The sequence below is a fragment of the Eubalaena glacialis genome, chromosome 4, assembly GCF_028564815.1.
Source record: "Eubalaena glacialis isolate mEubGla1 chromosome 4, mEubGla1.1.hap2.+ XY, whole genome shotgun sequence".
Lineage (NCBI taxonomy): Eukaryota > Metazoa > Chordata > Mammalia > Artiodactyla > Balaenidae > Eubalaena > Eubalaena glacialis.
Genome location: NC_083719.1, coordinates 128969210 through 128984501, shown reverse-complemented (window position 1 = coordinate 128984501; position 15292 = coordinate 128969210). Strand labels below are relative to the sequence as shown.

At 43.2% G+C, this 15292-nt stretch overlaps 1 protein-coding gene across 1 annotated transcript in view; it reads right to left on the bottom strand.

The window, feature by feature from the left end:
- LOC133090588 (myelin expression factor 2-like) overlaps nt 1-15292 on the bottom strand; it is a 94496-nt gene that overhangs the window by 77890 nt on the left and 1314 nt on the right. Inside the window, 1 exon segment of the mRNA XM_061188988.1 lies at nt 7249-7495. Within this exon segment, the coding sequence (XP_061044971.1) occupies nt 7249-7495 (247 nt within the window).

Below are 15292 nucleotides of genomic sequence, written 5' to 3'. Positions count from 1 at the left end.
ATACCTTGGCTTCGATCAAAGCCAATCTTCATGCCTGTTAATAGCATCAGCTAATATTTATTGAGCACTATCTATCAGGCACCATGCTAAGCATTTTCCTGTGCATCATGATCTCATTTAATACTCCCAATGAGCCTGTAAGGTAGCTGTTATTTTTATTCCCATTTTAGACATGAGGAAACTGGCAGTTAATTAAGTAACTTGCTCAAAGCCATACAGCCAGCAAGAAGTAGAGCCAGAGTCACATCCTCAGGGCCTATACTGGCAACCCCCATGTTCTCCCACCTAAGCACAATTCTTTAGGAAGAAAGAGACTCTCAGCCCACCTATCATTTCTTTTCTGTTTCTTTTTTTTTTTTTTTCAGTTCGGAAGGCCCCGCTCTGAGATGGAGAATCAACACCTTGGCTTCTTTTCTCCCCAAGCTCCTCACCTTGTGTCTTAGGTGGGTGAGTCAGCAAACAGGTCAACCTTTTCCCGGAAGTGAAGTGGATGGCCTTTTGCATGGCCGCCAGGTGAGGGTCTCAGCAAAACTGTGTCCTCCACCGGCCTGACACAGACTAATGACCTGACAGGTCTCCCACTATCACTGAGGCCACCAGCAAGTCCATTCAGGGCTCCTCAGAGCCCAAAGCACAGGGAAGTTACTGCAGCCAACTCCGTGTTTCCCTCCCCTCCCCCATTTCACCTGCGGCTCTTTCATCTGCAGCAGTTCTGCAAGGTGCACAAGACAGCTGCATCCTTGGTGTGCACACAACTTCTCTGGAGTTTCACTAGGTTATCATCAAGCCCGAAATCCAACCTCAGCTTTGGAAGAACCTACTTTCCACCAACCAATTCCTGCATCTTTCACTTGTCCCTGATCTTTTCTGCCTTGACCCCAAAAACGCCAGCTCTGCACAAGGCTGCTGAGATAAAGGCTATATATAAATGCCAGGGCCCTGGCATTCCTATTTCAGAAGCAGTCGATACATTCCTGCTTAAAGGTCTCACTCAACTCCCCAAGCCTGCTGGGGACCTGAGTGACTGGGTCCCATTAAAAAGGACCCAAAAAGGAAATGCAAGGCAGACACTGTCTACTCTGAAACACAAGTTAGCAGGAACAGCTGGGACCGCAGACCCCAATGCCAGTTCAGTCAGTGCTGTTCCCCGCTCCTAAGGGAACTCAGGTATCAGCTGAATCATCCTACAACCACATAACAAAATACAGTCCCGAGAAGGATAGTGTAGGATGATACTTAACAGCAAGGAATAATGTTCATGATTGTCAAGTGGAAAAACCCTGTACCAAGAAAATAGCACATTTCATTTTTATGCTTTCAAAGCATATATATTTGTGCATCTACGAATAGAATATACATTTAAAAATTAAAAATAAGATGTTATTGTATGAACTGTGTTCTATCATGGTCTTTTGTTTTTTACTTAAAGTAGCATAAACGTCTTTCTGCACACGTGTGCGCGTGAACTTCCGCGTTAGATTACTAGTGATTTTGCTCTTTCTTACTTCCATATTTTTGGTGGACAGCTGTTGACTTTGGCACACTCACATTCTACTTCTCCTTTGGGGAACACTCATCTTACCCACACTGCTGTGGCAGGACAGCCATAGTGCTCCTGTCCCTGCCTCCCTCACTGTCACTCACCCCAGAGACTGGCACATGCCTCAGGCTAGCCAGGCAAAGTTCTCTGCTCCTCTGCGCAGAGTAGATGGTTCCGAGAGAGCCCCGGCCCCGTCTGAGCCTCTAAAACTTAATATCTGAATGTTGCCAGAGAGAGCACCTTGCTCTTCCTCTGGAATTTCAAGCTGAAAAGATCATAATAAGCCAAGAATCATTGGGAGATTTATTATGTTGCTTGCCCTATATAGAGAAATCCTGCCTTAGAATGAAGGCGAGACAGCATGGAAAATAGAGCCAAAAAATGGAGAAGGAGCCCAAATCATTGAGATCCTGGATCCAGTCATGCCTGAAGCTGGAGTGATCCTAAAACTCCTAATCTTGTGATCCAACAGATCCCTTCTTAAACTGATTGAATTGGATTTCTATAACAGACCTAACATGTGTGTTTGCTAAATAGCAACTACATGTGGGTGTGTAACACTTTTTGTGAACAATGGTAAATAACCCCAATCATTCTTGAAGGTCTCAGTGTATTTCTCAAAGGTCTCTTCTCTCACTTTATAGCACCAATTTTGTACTCCATATTCCCACATATTAGTTCATTTTTCATATGTCAATTCAATTTAAAAACAGAGGAACTTAATAAACATTTCTCCAAAGAAGACATCCAAACGGCCAAAAAGTGCATGAAAAGATGTTCAACATCACGAATTATAAGAGAAATACAAATGAAAACCACAATGAGATATCACCTCATACCTGTTACAATGGCTATCATCAAAAAGACAAAAGATAAGTTTGGGTAAGGATGTGGGAAAAAAGGGAATTCTTGTACACTGTTAGTGGGAATGTAAATTGGTGCAGCCACTATGGAAAATGATACGTAGGTGCCTCAAAAAATTAAAAATAAATCTACCCTATGATCTAGCAATTCCACTTCTGGATATATACCCAAAGGAAATGACAACAGAATATTGAAGAGTTCTTATGCTCCCCCATGTCTATTGCAGCATTATTACAATAGCCAAATTATGGAAACAACCTAAGTGTGTGTCAAAGGACGAATAGGTAAAGAAGATGTGGTGTGTATGTGTATGTGTGTATATATAGATATATACATACATAAACATAATGGGACATTATTCAGCCATAAGACAGACAGACATCTGCCATTTGCGACAACACGGATGGACCTTGTAGACATTATGTTAAGTGAGATAAGTCAGACAGAGAAAGACAAATACTGTATGCTATCACCTATATGTGGAATCTAAAAAAGCCAAACTCATAAAAACAGAGAGTAAAATGATGATTACCAGGAGCTGGGGGCAGGGGAATTGGGGAGATATTGTTTAAGGGTACAAACTTGCAATGAGTCATAAAAAAAAAAAGTCCTAGAGATTTAATGCAGAGTAGAGTGAATATAGGCAGCAATACTGTATGATAATCATCAAACTTACTAAAAGACTAGATCCTATTTATTCCAACCATTAAAAACAAATGATCATTATGTGATGTGATAAAGATGCTAACTATCGCTACAATGGCAATCATATTACAACATATAAATGTAACAAATCAAAGCCCTGTACACCTTAAATCTTTTATATGTCTAATATATTTCAATTTTTCAAAAAAAGAACCTCCCCAAATAAAAGGTAAGTCCTTGAAAAAAAGGAGCTATGTCTGCCTGACTCCATGATGCCTGGTAGCCTACATGTTGTTCAAAGTAGGAACTCAGAAACCCTGCCTTGCCCTACCTATCAGCAGCAGCAGACGTGCATTTAGTTTAGATTTCTACTAGGGGGGATAAGCGGCCTTACAGCATTCTCACTCTCTCATTAAGTTTATAAGAGGAGTGCTGCCAGGATTTGAGAGTCCGTGGTCATGTACAGAAGGATCAAACCCAGAATCACTGAACGTTAAGGTGGGAAGAAACTCTAGCTATCAGTGGTTTTCAAACCAGCTCTGCAAAGACCTCAGGCTGTGTGTGGATGTCAGCGGCAGGAGTCCCAAAATCTGATGAGAGAAGCAAGTGGTTATGCCGAGTGTGCTGACTCCATATCCCTGTTTCTACCAGAACAGCCCCCATTTAATCCATTTAAATATCGAGAGTGCAAAAAGAGTCTCTGCTTTAAAAAATTAGATCACAGATCCAATCAACGCTGTTATTTTACACAAGGGCAAGTAAGGGCTGAGAAGGAGAAGGGCTTGCCGAGGATCCCTCAGGGGTCAATGACAGAGCTGGGTTAGAACTCAGTCTCTTAATCTCCAGGTCGGTACCTGCTCCATACTACTGTCTGCTTTTCTGGATGCCTTTGAGTCTCCCATCTCCCAAGGCTTTTGAGGGCCCATTACAGTGACTCTCTAAGGTCCATGACCTTCATACACCAAAATCAGCTGGGAGCTTATTAGAAATGCTAACCGCCAGTTTCCACCCCAAACCTACTAAAACCTACTGTCGGGCGTGGGATCCCAGAATGGTATTTTTTAACAAGCATGCACTAAAGTTTAGGCAGCACAACTCTAGAATCCATCCAGAAATTGAGCCTCTTGCCATTCTTATCTGGAAATCCTATCCATCTCTACCAGCTCCCTGCCTGGCTAACCCCTGCCCTCCTAGGGAGTGGTAATTGAATGTCACATGTTGAGAATAATCCTAGAAAATCCTCTGTCATCGTGCTGAAGTCCCAACATCTCAGAGTAATTAGATCTAGACTGGGGAGAGGCACAAAGGAATCATATATTAATGCAATTTGAAGTTTCTGAGGTTCATGCAATGAGGGAGACCAGGAACAGCAAAAGAAAGCACAGCCACAAAGTCCAAGTGAGGGGCAGCATGGGGGAGCCACAATAACCCTGGAACATTCCAAGTTCATTTCAGCTTCTCTCACCCTTGCTGTCCCCAATCTGGTGTCCCATCAAACAAGGACATGCATACATGGTGGCAAACTTTGTCCTTTGCAATGGTAAGCAGTGATGGATTTAAAAGCTCCACTTCCCTGGACTGGCTACATTTTAGCAACTTGATTTAAAAACTAAGAACACTTCCTGATCCTTCTCCTGACCTCTTAAGTCTGAAACCCCAAGAGTGGAACCCTGGGATCTGTATTTTTATAAAGATCCCCATTGATTTTTACATAGCCAGCCCAACTCCAAACTATTGGAACCCCCATATATGTTCACATTTGAAGGTTGCTGGATACTATTTAAAAAAAAAAAAAGATTAGGGTAGGAAAAGCATAAAAAACAGGGCCTGGAAAGAATGAAAGAATTAGAAAATCACCATCTTGCAACCACTAATGAGAAGATGATCTGGACAAGATCAGTGGATGCTAAACCCATTAGGTAAAAAGTTGATGGAGAACTTTGTCGTGGTGAGACCAGGCTGACATCATGGAACTTAGGATAGCCTGACATTACATGCCCAGGATGTGGTAGAAAAGGAAGAACCCACTCACCATACCTGCCTACAATGTCATCTAGCCAAAAATACTGACACTGAATATAATCACATTCTAGACCTAATACCACTTTACAGGAAATACTGGGGATAGAAGAACAACTAAAATAACACCAGGAAGAAGTAATCAACTAAATCCATAATGTGTGAACATCAACAAAAGAACCCAATTTCTCAAACAGGTCAGTGGTATTAAAAGGTGGGGAGAAAAAAAAAAAAAAAAAAAAAAAAGGTGGGGAGAATGAAATATAGACTTAAAAGACATAATTACCAAACATAATGTGGGAACCTTGCTTAAATTCTGATATCAACAAATCAACTATTAAAAGGCAGTTTTTGAAACAATCTGGGAAATTTAAACATGACGGGTAACAGATGATATTAAAGGGTTATGATAAATATTGCTAGACACAATAATTTTAAGTCTTTATCAGTTAAGCTAGTTAGGAAGTAGTTACAGCTAAAATGATATGATTCTGCATTTACTTTAAAATGCTCCAGTTTAAAAAAAAAGTGGAGGGATAGTTAAAACAAGATTAGGAAAATGACAATAACTGCTAAAACTGGGTGATAAGTTTGTTATATCATTCTCTACTATTTTTTGTACTTTTAAACAGCTCCACTGCAAAAAAAAAAAAAAACTTTAATTCCTGGCACTATTACTCATCCCTAGTAGGAAATGAGTCCTAGTAGGAAATGGTGAGTGGGTGGGTAAGAGTGAAAAAACAAACAAGCAAAAATATAATTGATTAAAGCATGAGGTGCTAACTGAGCTCCTGTTTGCCATTGCCCGATATAAACAACGAAAATATCTCTTTAGACATCCATTCATTTTTGCCTCAAACTGTACTTCCAGACTGATATTTCAATCCTGTGAGGTGAAAAGTACCTTGGGGGGGATTAGCATCTAGTACAGTGACCAAAATTAAGGCAAAATAGAAAATACAGAATAATAATTAAGAAAAGCTAACTTGATTGAGCTCTTACTCTAGGAACTGTGCATTTAATATTATCTTATTTAATCTCACAGCACCTTCAAAGGTAGCTACTATTACCCCCATTTAAAAAGAAATTGAGTCTCAATAAATTCAGGTAACTCACCTGAAGTCATGCAGGTTGTGAGTTGGGCAGGGGGCCAGGGAGCTGGGCCATCATAGGGCAGAGGGAGAAAATGTGCTTGGGAAGATGGAACCATTTCTTGCTTGTTCCTCTCAGAAACAAGTTTAATAATGGAGAAGTTAATGTCCTTGCTTTGAACAACTAGGCAGCCTAGAAGGCCCAGGGGGCATTTAGAAGGTTACGAGTCTTCTTTTGTCTCCAGAATAGGAAGCAAGTTTGACACATTTAGGAAAGTGCAAACTTCTGGAGAGGCTCAACACATGATACTATTTCCTCCTTGACCCTGCCTACTCTTCACATTCAGTTCCAACCAGCAGAGTCAAGTCTTTGGGGATTGAGGTCTTGGAGTCAAACAGACGTGGGGCTTGGTCTTAGCTCCGCCCACCACTTAGCAGCTGGTGACCTGGCAGGGAGGGTTCTTAGGCTCTCTGAGCCTCTCTGGGGTCCACGCATGAAGTGGGATGATGACTGTCCCTCCTTCACAGGGTGATAATGAGGTTTCCATATCATGTGTTTAACCCCATGCAGGTGTTGAATAAATATAAGTGGCTATTGGGATGATGAAACTTGGCAGCCCGCTGACATTTTTCCTTCTTCCAGACCCCTCGAGCTCACTGACCAGTGAACTTCAACCATAATAAACCAATGCCTGGCATACAGTAGGCAGCCAATGAACATTTACCCTATGTATTAATATGCTCCCTGGTGCCGTTTCTCCCACAGGCCTATTGACTTACTGACTTGTGAAAATGCACCTCAACCAGAATGCAAGAATGGAAGGTCAAACTGGTCTTTCAATTCCATATCCCCTATTGCATGCAGCAGGGCATTAGAGATTCAACAAATGTTTCCTGAAAGACCTAAGTGAATAGCAAAGCATTGGCTGTGTCTATGGGACAGAGTGACCAGGGGCCCAGGCGTGCCCATAGCACAGCCTCCAGCCGAGTCCACTCGTAAAAGAAACATTGCGAAACCTAATGAGTCCAGTGGGGTGATTCAAGCACCAGGTGACCAGAAGCAATTTCTCCCGACTCTGCAACACCCACCTTCTCTCTCCGCTCTGCCAGGCCAGGGGGTGGACACTTCCCTCCCGATGATTTGCGATGCCTCCACTGGGACGGAGGGAATGCAGCAGCGGTGACGGTGTCTACGCGGGGACGCATGCAGCAGGCTGTCCTGCTGGAGAGATGCAGACTGGCCACGGAGCTGAGCACGGGTTCCCCTGGGCACAGCGTGCTGCCACGCTGACCACAACAATTCATCATGTGTAAAACCCTGCCCACAGGAGGGGCCCTGAAAGGAAGCAGGGGGACCGAAGCCGCAGGTTCTCAGGGAAATTCAGGGCTGTGATCTTTTTTTTTTTTTCTTTTTCACCAGGCCTAAAAGGATGGTGAGAAACATCCAATCCGCAGGATGCTGGGAGCAGGATCCAAGGAGGAATCCTCATTCTGGACTAAACAAAACAATCTAAGAAAGCTCGACCTCACCCAGGAGACAAATTCCCTTTTTCCTGCAAAGTGTCTCCTCCTGTCCCAACCCTGTCCTTCTGCTTTAGACACCATTCTCAGTGCCAAAAGGAGAGCTCAGTTTTGAGACCCAAGTGGTCTAGCCCGGCCACTGTGTGACCTTGGGCAAGTCACTTCTGCCCTCTTGACCTCAGCTTCCTCGTCTCTAAGGAGAAAAGGGTGAGCTAGATCAGGGTGCACAAATCTAAGTGATTGGGGGTAGGCAGTTTACATGTATATATAAATATCTAAAATGAGTGGGCAGATGGCAATGGTGCTAAGCTGCTTAGCTGTAGGTCACTGTCACCTGACTAAAACCCTGGAAGGGTATAACAAAAAACACAGCAAAACAAAACTCTCACAAGTCTACTTGTTTGTAACCCACATTAAAGAGCTACTTAGGACCTTTCCAATTCTATGGAATTCTCCTTCACATTCTTTCAACGGTATCTACAATTTTCTCCTATGGCACCATCTCCTTGGTGCCCTACCAGAGTTGGCAGCAAGATGCACTCATGGGAAGCAGCACTGGAGCCAGGCAAGAGATTCCTTCTCCCAAAGAGCGAGCAGAGAGAGGTGAGGAGAAGGAGGGGTAGGGGGCAGGAGGGAGAGAGGCAGGGGGATGGAGGGAGAGAAAAAGATATCTCTTCCTTTAAATCATTTCTCTATATGCCTACAAGTGAGAAAAGTGAAACTCAAGGGGGTTGAATAATTTAGCCCAAAGTCCCTCTGTGTGGATCAAAGCTAGGATTCAAACCCAGGCCTGTTTCAATGAGAAGACCTTGCTCTCTTCCTTTTCCACCTTTCCCCCAAAATGCACTCAGGGAGAGCCTGGCCCTGACTGAGAAAAACAAAAAAGCACCCACCACACACACATGTGGGATCCAGGAAAAAAAAGATACATTCAACAACTTAGCATTTCAGAAGTAGATTTCCCCCTAAGTTACCTTACTCTCTCCAACATCTGTTTTTAGCACTTGCCTGCATTCTTCCCTTTGCCTAGAATTTCCCCATCCCTAGCCAGCCTCTAAGGCCCAGTTAAAGCCTTGCTCCTCCAGGAAGTCTTGCTGATGAATCCCTCTCTGCCAGCCCTTGAAGTTTCCCCTCTACACAGTTTGCAGCCCACATTACCAGTAATAAAAATATGAATACAAGTCACAGTGGTAATAGTTTTGATTGAATTCTAATTCTATGTCAAGCTCTGTTCTCAATGCCTAATCCTTACAACAGCCCTGTGAGGTGAGTGCTATGACCTTCTTCCTCCAGCAGTAAAGTTAGGTAACTTGTCCCAGGTCACAAGCTCAGAAGCCACAGGGACAGAATTCAAACCCAGGCAGGTCTGTCCCAGCCAGAGCCTTCATCCCTAACCACCCCCCTGCACTGCCTCATGTTTCCATGTTTCTTTACAAATAGCCTCCTCATTTTTCATCTCATGTTCAGGCTCATAACAAACTTCAAGTGTAAAAAGAGAGGGATCTTAAAAGAGGGCATCAAAGCTGTTCAGTTAGGAAACTTGCCAAAGGAGCACACTCGGTGCATGATCATTCTGGGGATCCAGGTCTCACGGACCCCCACCCACACCCCCAGCACCAGGCTTGTAATTAAGTCTTGCAACCAACACCGGAATGTCTCCCAGAGGTGGCACAGCTGGTACCAAAGATCCATAGTTATGAGACATTACCAGGGATCAGGGAGGAGACCAAGGTGTGGCCACAGACAATATTCAGGATCCAGGGAAGAGGAGGTGACAGGTCCCAGGGAGCAAATGCTGACAATTCTGTTCCCTCCGGTAGAAGTCGTGAGGCTGCTGTGCTTAGCCCAAGGCTGTACACTCTATATATCCAGTGAAGGATGGAGACTCAGTGCGTGTGTGTTTCTCTTTTTCAGGGACTATATGATCTACAAAAGTCAGCAGTATCATCACCTTCTTAGAGGAAATTAAACTAAGGCTCAGAGAGAGGAAGGGCTGAACCAAGACAAGAGAGTAAATTAGCACAAAGAACGAAACCCAGGGCTTCTCCCTTTATTCCCTCTTGACCAGACAGACACGTCCCCTGCAGCATCCAACAGGTCCAGACAGGGGACCATCACTCACTGGACAGGCAGCTGGGAAATCCCAACCATCTGGTTTCTGCCCCGGCATGTCTCCAGCCTCTGCAGACAAACACACTATGTGCAAGAAGGTTGGGTGCCACCATCTGCACAGAGCCTTAATGAGAGGCCTGTGGTTTCTTGGTGTCTTGGTTGTACTGTTTGCCGGTCCCAGCAAGTGAGCACCCTTGGGCTAACCTAACACAGACTTTTAGCCCCTGCACAGCCTAAATAAATACAAAACAAGATTTCAAAATGCCCAATCTCCTGGGGTCCCTTTGCTGTGGAAGCTAGGGATGGTAACCCCACTCCAAGAGTCTGTGTTGAGATGTCCAGGGGGGATAAGGAAGGCATTGAGGAAAGCAGAGAAGGAAGGCAATTCTTACATCAGTGAAAGCCCACTAACAATTAATGTCCTTTGTCAATGGAATGGGTTGGCTCCATAGGACAAGGAGTCAAAGGGAGGCTGAATCCATTGGGGACCCTGTAGCACAGGGGTCCCCAACCCCCGGGCCACAGACCAGTACCAGTCCATGGCCTGTTAGGAACTGGGCCACACAGCAGGAGGTGAGCGACAGGCAAGTGAGCAAAGTTTCATCTCTACTTACAGCCGCTCCCCATCGCTCACATTACCGCTTGAGTGCCGCCTCCTGTCGGCATTTTGGTGAGTTGCATAATTATTTCATTATATATTACAATGTAATAATAATAGAAATAAAGTGCACAATAAATGTAATGCTCTCAAATCATCCCCCCAGCCCCCCGGTCCATGGAAAAATTGTCTTCCACAAAATCGGTCCCTGGTGCCAAAAAGGTTGGGGACTGCTGCTGTAGCAGATCCTTTGTGGGTAGAATTAAGTAGAGGCCTTGAAGGCCCTTCCAAATCTTGGGTTCTGTTCCCATGATTCTTGGAGGGCAGCAGTTCAAATAGCACAGATTTTACAATCAGGACAATGCAGTTCAGTACCGGCTCTGCTACTTAGAGGCTGTATGACCTTGGGGGAAGTGTTCCTGATCTGTAAACTGTGGCTGACCCTTCCTCTTCTCTTTGGGTTATCAGTGGGGGTGAAAATGGGGGGTGTGTGTGACCTGCACCCTGCAGGCACATTGGTCCTCAGCAAGTATTAGTTCCCTCCCTCCCTCTAAGGGAGCACACAGAATTCCAAGATCCCCTGATCCTAAGACTCATAAAATTTTTTCAAGTCTGATTCCAACAGAAATAGGACAAACAAAACATTGATATGGAACCTCCTTTCCTGTCTCTCAAGAGCACTGAGGCGATCTTCTCCCCAGCCTTTGAGATAATGCCCATGTTGATTTTTATTTCCAAACTTGCAACTTGGCAACCTGCTCTAAGCCTTTTTTCCCCTCTTTTTCTTCAAGTGACTTTAGGCTGAGCTGTTACTTGAGCCAAAAAAAAAAAAAAAAAACCAGGCTGAATTCTGTACCCTTCCCTCCAGAAGATAAATTATGTTGGTTTTTGCAATGAGTGAATTGGGGCAGGAGAGAGATTTCACTAGAATAAAATGTTCTGGCTGAAGAGGTGACTTGAAGTAGATCTGCTTTGTTTGCAGAGGTTCCCAGACCCCCTTGATTTCCTGGGATTGCCACCCACCTCCAGGCCATCCAGCGTGGCCTGGGGTGAGCCCTGAAGACTTGGAGCATAAGTGACCCTGGATGGAAGGGTCCCGACCATTGGCAGCTTGTCCCCTGTCCCCTCCCCTCTCTTGGGAACAGAGCTGTAAGTGGAGACAGGAAGAAATAAACCATTCTGTTTCTTTTCAGAAGGAAGATAGCCTTTAGCAGGATTGTCTAAGATATCACACCCGAGGAGAGAGAAGGCCTACTTCCACTGATTCAGCATTTTCCAATCAGTGCAACACTCGCTTCCTGCGGTACGGGATATGATTTTAGGTAAGACTTAGACACAACATTAAATCACATTGAGTCACTTCGTGAGGAAGTTATTTCCTCTCCAACTCTCCCTAAAACCTTCTCATTTTGAAGAAGAAAGCCTCTGTTTGGTACTAGTGTGTCTTTAACACTCTTCTACCACTTCTTAATTATCCTTTTCAACAAAAAAAGCAGGCCCTGGCCGAGGTCCCTTAGGCAACAATATCTGCAAGAATGTAATTACTTTTTCTATTTTTGTTATATTTACTTTCACATTACCTACTTTTTGAAGCAAGTGGTAATGTGAATATGTGAATGTGAAAAAAATAAATATATGTATTTTTTTAAAGGGGACTGATTTTTTTTTTAAATATTAAGTAAATAATGTAGTTGGTTCCCAGATATGGCAACAAGCGTAAAGCTAGAATACAAAACACTAAAATTGAAGAAATATTGGATTAATGGGAAAGAAACACATGGAGTGCAACTTTTTTTCCTCCTTTCTCAAATTAAACAATATATTTTGTTGCCTTGTTTTTCCAGCTGAAATGAAAACTGGGGCTCTTCCACTTCCTTTTTCCTTTGTTTTCCCAAGGCTTCCTTAGCAGCAGAGGACTTTGCATGAAATATGACTGTATCATCTTCCTTTCCCTTAGACTCTAGGTGAATGCTTTGAGCTATATAAATGCTCATTATACTCATTTATTTATTCATCCATTTGATAAACATTTGCAGATACCCACTCCCTATCAGTCCTGCGCCCAATACAGCAAAGAACAGGAAAGGCCAGGTCCCTGCCTTCCTCAGGTTTCTAGGCTAGCTGGGGAGACTGACTAACTACACAGGCAACTGCAATGCAGGGCCACAAAGACTGGGATGGGGGAACCACATGACACTCAGAGGACCAATAGGGGGTCAGGGAGAACTTGCTGGGCAAGAGAAGCTGTACAGTTGGCCCTTGAATAACATGGGTTTGAACTGCATGGGTCCACTTATTTGCAGATTTTTTTCAATAGTAAATACTACAGTACTACACAATCCAGGATTGGTTGAATCCACCAATATGGAACTGTGGATACAGAGGAAACTGGTAGATGAACAGCTGTATATAATTTATACACAGAATTTCAACTGTGTAGAGGGTCAGGTCCCCTAACCCCCATGTTCAAGGGTCAACTGTATATTGTTACTGTTAAGCCTACCAGCTCTAGTGTAATCAGACACAGACACAAGTCCCAGCACCATCCCTTTCCTGCTAGGAGATCATGGGCAAGTCACTTCAACCTCAGTTCCAGTTTCCTAGTCTATTAAGTAGGGATAATAATGTTATCTTCCTCTTAATGTTATTGAGAGGATTAAATGAGACAATGAATGCAAAATCCTTTAGCACAGTGCCCAGCACGTAGTAAATGCTTAATAAATGCCAAATAATTTCTTTCAGCATCTTTCATCCAAATACTATCTCTTACACACACACATACACACGCACACAATTTCATGCAAATATCCCTGCCTGAGCAAATTCTATATGAAAAGGCAAAGAGAAGTTAAGGATGTTCTTAGAGAACACAGCAGATCTAGGACGATACCAAGGAGAAATACTTTCTTGCTTCAGATCTGATAGTATTTTCCTTAAGCACAATTTGGTCTGGAGAAAGAATCCTGAGTATGGGACAGAGTTGATTACCGTGGTCAAGATGAGGAAGTTCAAAAGCAAAAGGGGGGAGGAAGTGCTTCTTAATTACCAGTGAGAGAAAAATAAAAAACCTGAAATAGTGGAATATAGTGAGATAATAAATGTTAGAAGCAGAAAAAAAGAGAGAAAATAATCTCTCCTTAGCTTAAAGGTAAAAGACCTCCAGATTCCATTAGAAAGTATGAGGAACTGAAGCAGGTATTTATGAGTATACACTGTCTTTCACAAAAGTTAGAACTATTGAGGGAAATCAAAATACCTTGTTTTTATAATGCTTTCATGTTTATAAAGTAGCTTCACATGCATCCAATCATCACAATGGCCCTAGGAGGTAGGTACTATCAATATCGCCATTTATAAATGGAAAAACTGAAGGTGGGAGAATGGGCTTGATTTGCCCAAGGTCACCTGGTAACTAAATAGAAGTTCCAGGGGTCCACGCCAGGCCTCCTGACTCCAAGCCCATTGACCCTCTAGAACAAGGGTCTGCAAACTTTTTCTGCAAAGGGCCAGACAGTAAACACTTTAGGCATGTGGGCTGTGCCATCTTTGTCACAGCTGCTCAGTTCTGCCCTTGTGGCATGAAAGCAGCCATAGACTTACATAAACAAACAGGAGTGGCTGTGCTTACAACAGAACTGAAATATGAATTTCACATAACTTTCATGTGTCATGAAATATTATTCTTTTGATTTTTTTTCCAACCTTTGAAAAAATGTAAGAACCATTCCTAGCTGGTGGGCCACACAAAAGCAGGCAGTGGACCAGATTTGGCCTAGGGATGGTAGCTTGCCAATTCCTGTCCTAGAATATCTTAGTGATGAATGAGGCATAACCCCTTACCCTCCGAGACTTGAGAGAAGAGGAGGCATAACCAATTCTACTCCTACAGAATTAGTTTCAGTTAAATTTCACTCACTGTGGTACAACTTCCACAATACTTGCCTCATCTGCAGGAAACTTCTATTATTTAATCCTTTTTTTCTCCATCAACTCATTTTTCTTACTTCCATGAGTTTCTTTTTTAATGTTATAACACTTTTATAAACAGAAAATCTGTATTACTAGCCAAAAGTATAAGATGAACCTAATCAAAAACCATAAAATTAAATGAGTGTTATTAAATTCTAGCTATCTACAATCACTCTGGGACTGAGGCCTGCTCTGTCCTCTGCCCTTATTTGAAAAAAAGAAACTGGCAAGTGGCAAAAAGGTGTTAAAAGTCATAGCGGCACCAACAGGAGACCTTCTTCTTGGTATAGTCAGAAATACTGAAGAGGAAACAACTTCCTTACCATGTACCTCACTTCCACATCTTTGTCCATGACTTTGTCCACGACTTCCCAGACACCAGGCCCACGAGGTCCACATTCTGGAAACTGCTGTCACACAAACCAAGTGCCCTAGGTTTGTACAAACAAGAGAGAACCAACCAGACGGAGGGCAGGAAAAACTGTAGAGAGGATGTGGCCTTTTTCAGCAGGACTTTGAATAATGTCTAGAATTTCATTAGACATAAAATTTAGGAAGAGTATTCCAGACTGACTGAGAAAAGGAGTGAATGGAGATGGGACGAAAAAGAGCTGTGGCTTCTAAGTTGCGAATGGCCTGGAATAGCACGCTGAGAGCTGTGGATACAAGCCTTGTTGTTTTCTCAATGTTCCCCAAGTCAGTGGATGCTCAAGGCTATATTTTTAGGTTCTTCTCTGAGAAGGAGATAAAGAGATGTGGACCAGGGTCTCTAGAGAAGGCCTTTGGGGACAGAGAGAAAAATTAGGACTGGTGGCTCTGGACTTTTGTACCACTGAAGACCCATTTGTCATTTACCCTCATGCATTCCTGGCTTCAAAATAGCTCAGTGATTTAAGTCCTGCATGATTTAAGTCTCAGTGATTGTCCTTCTAT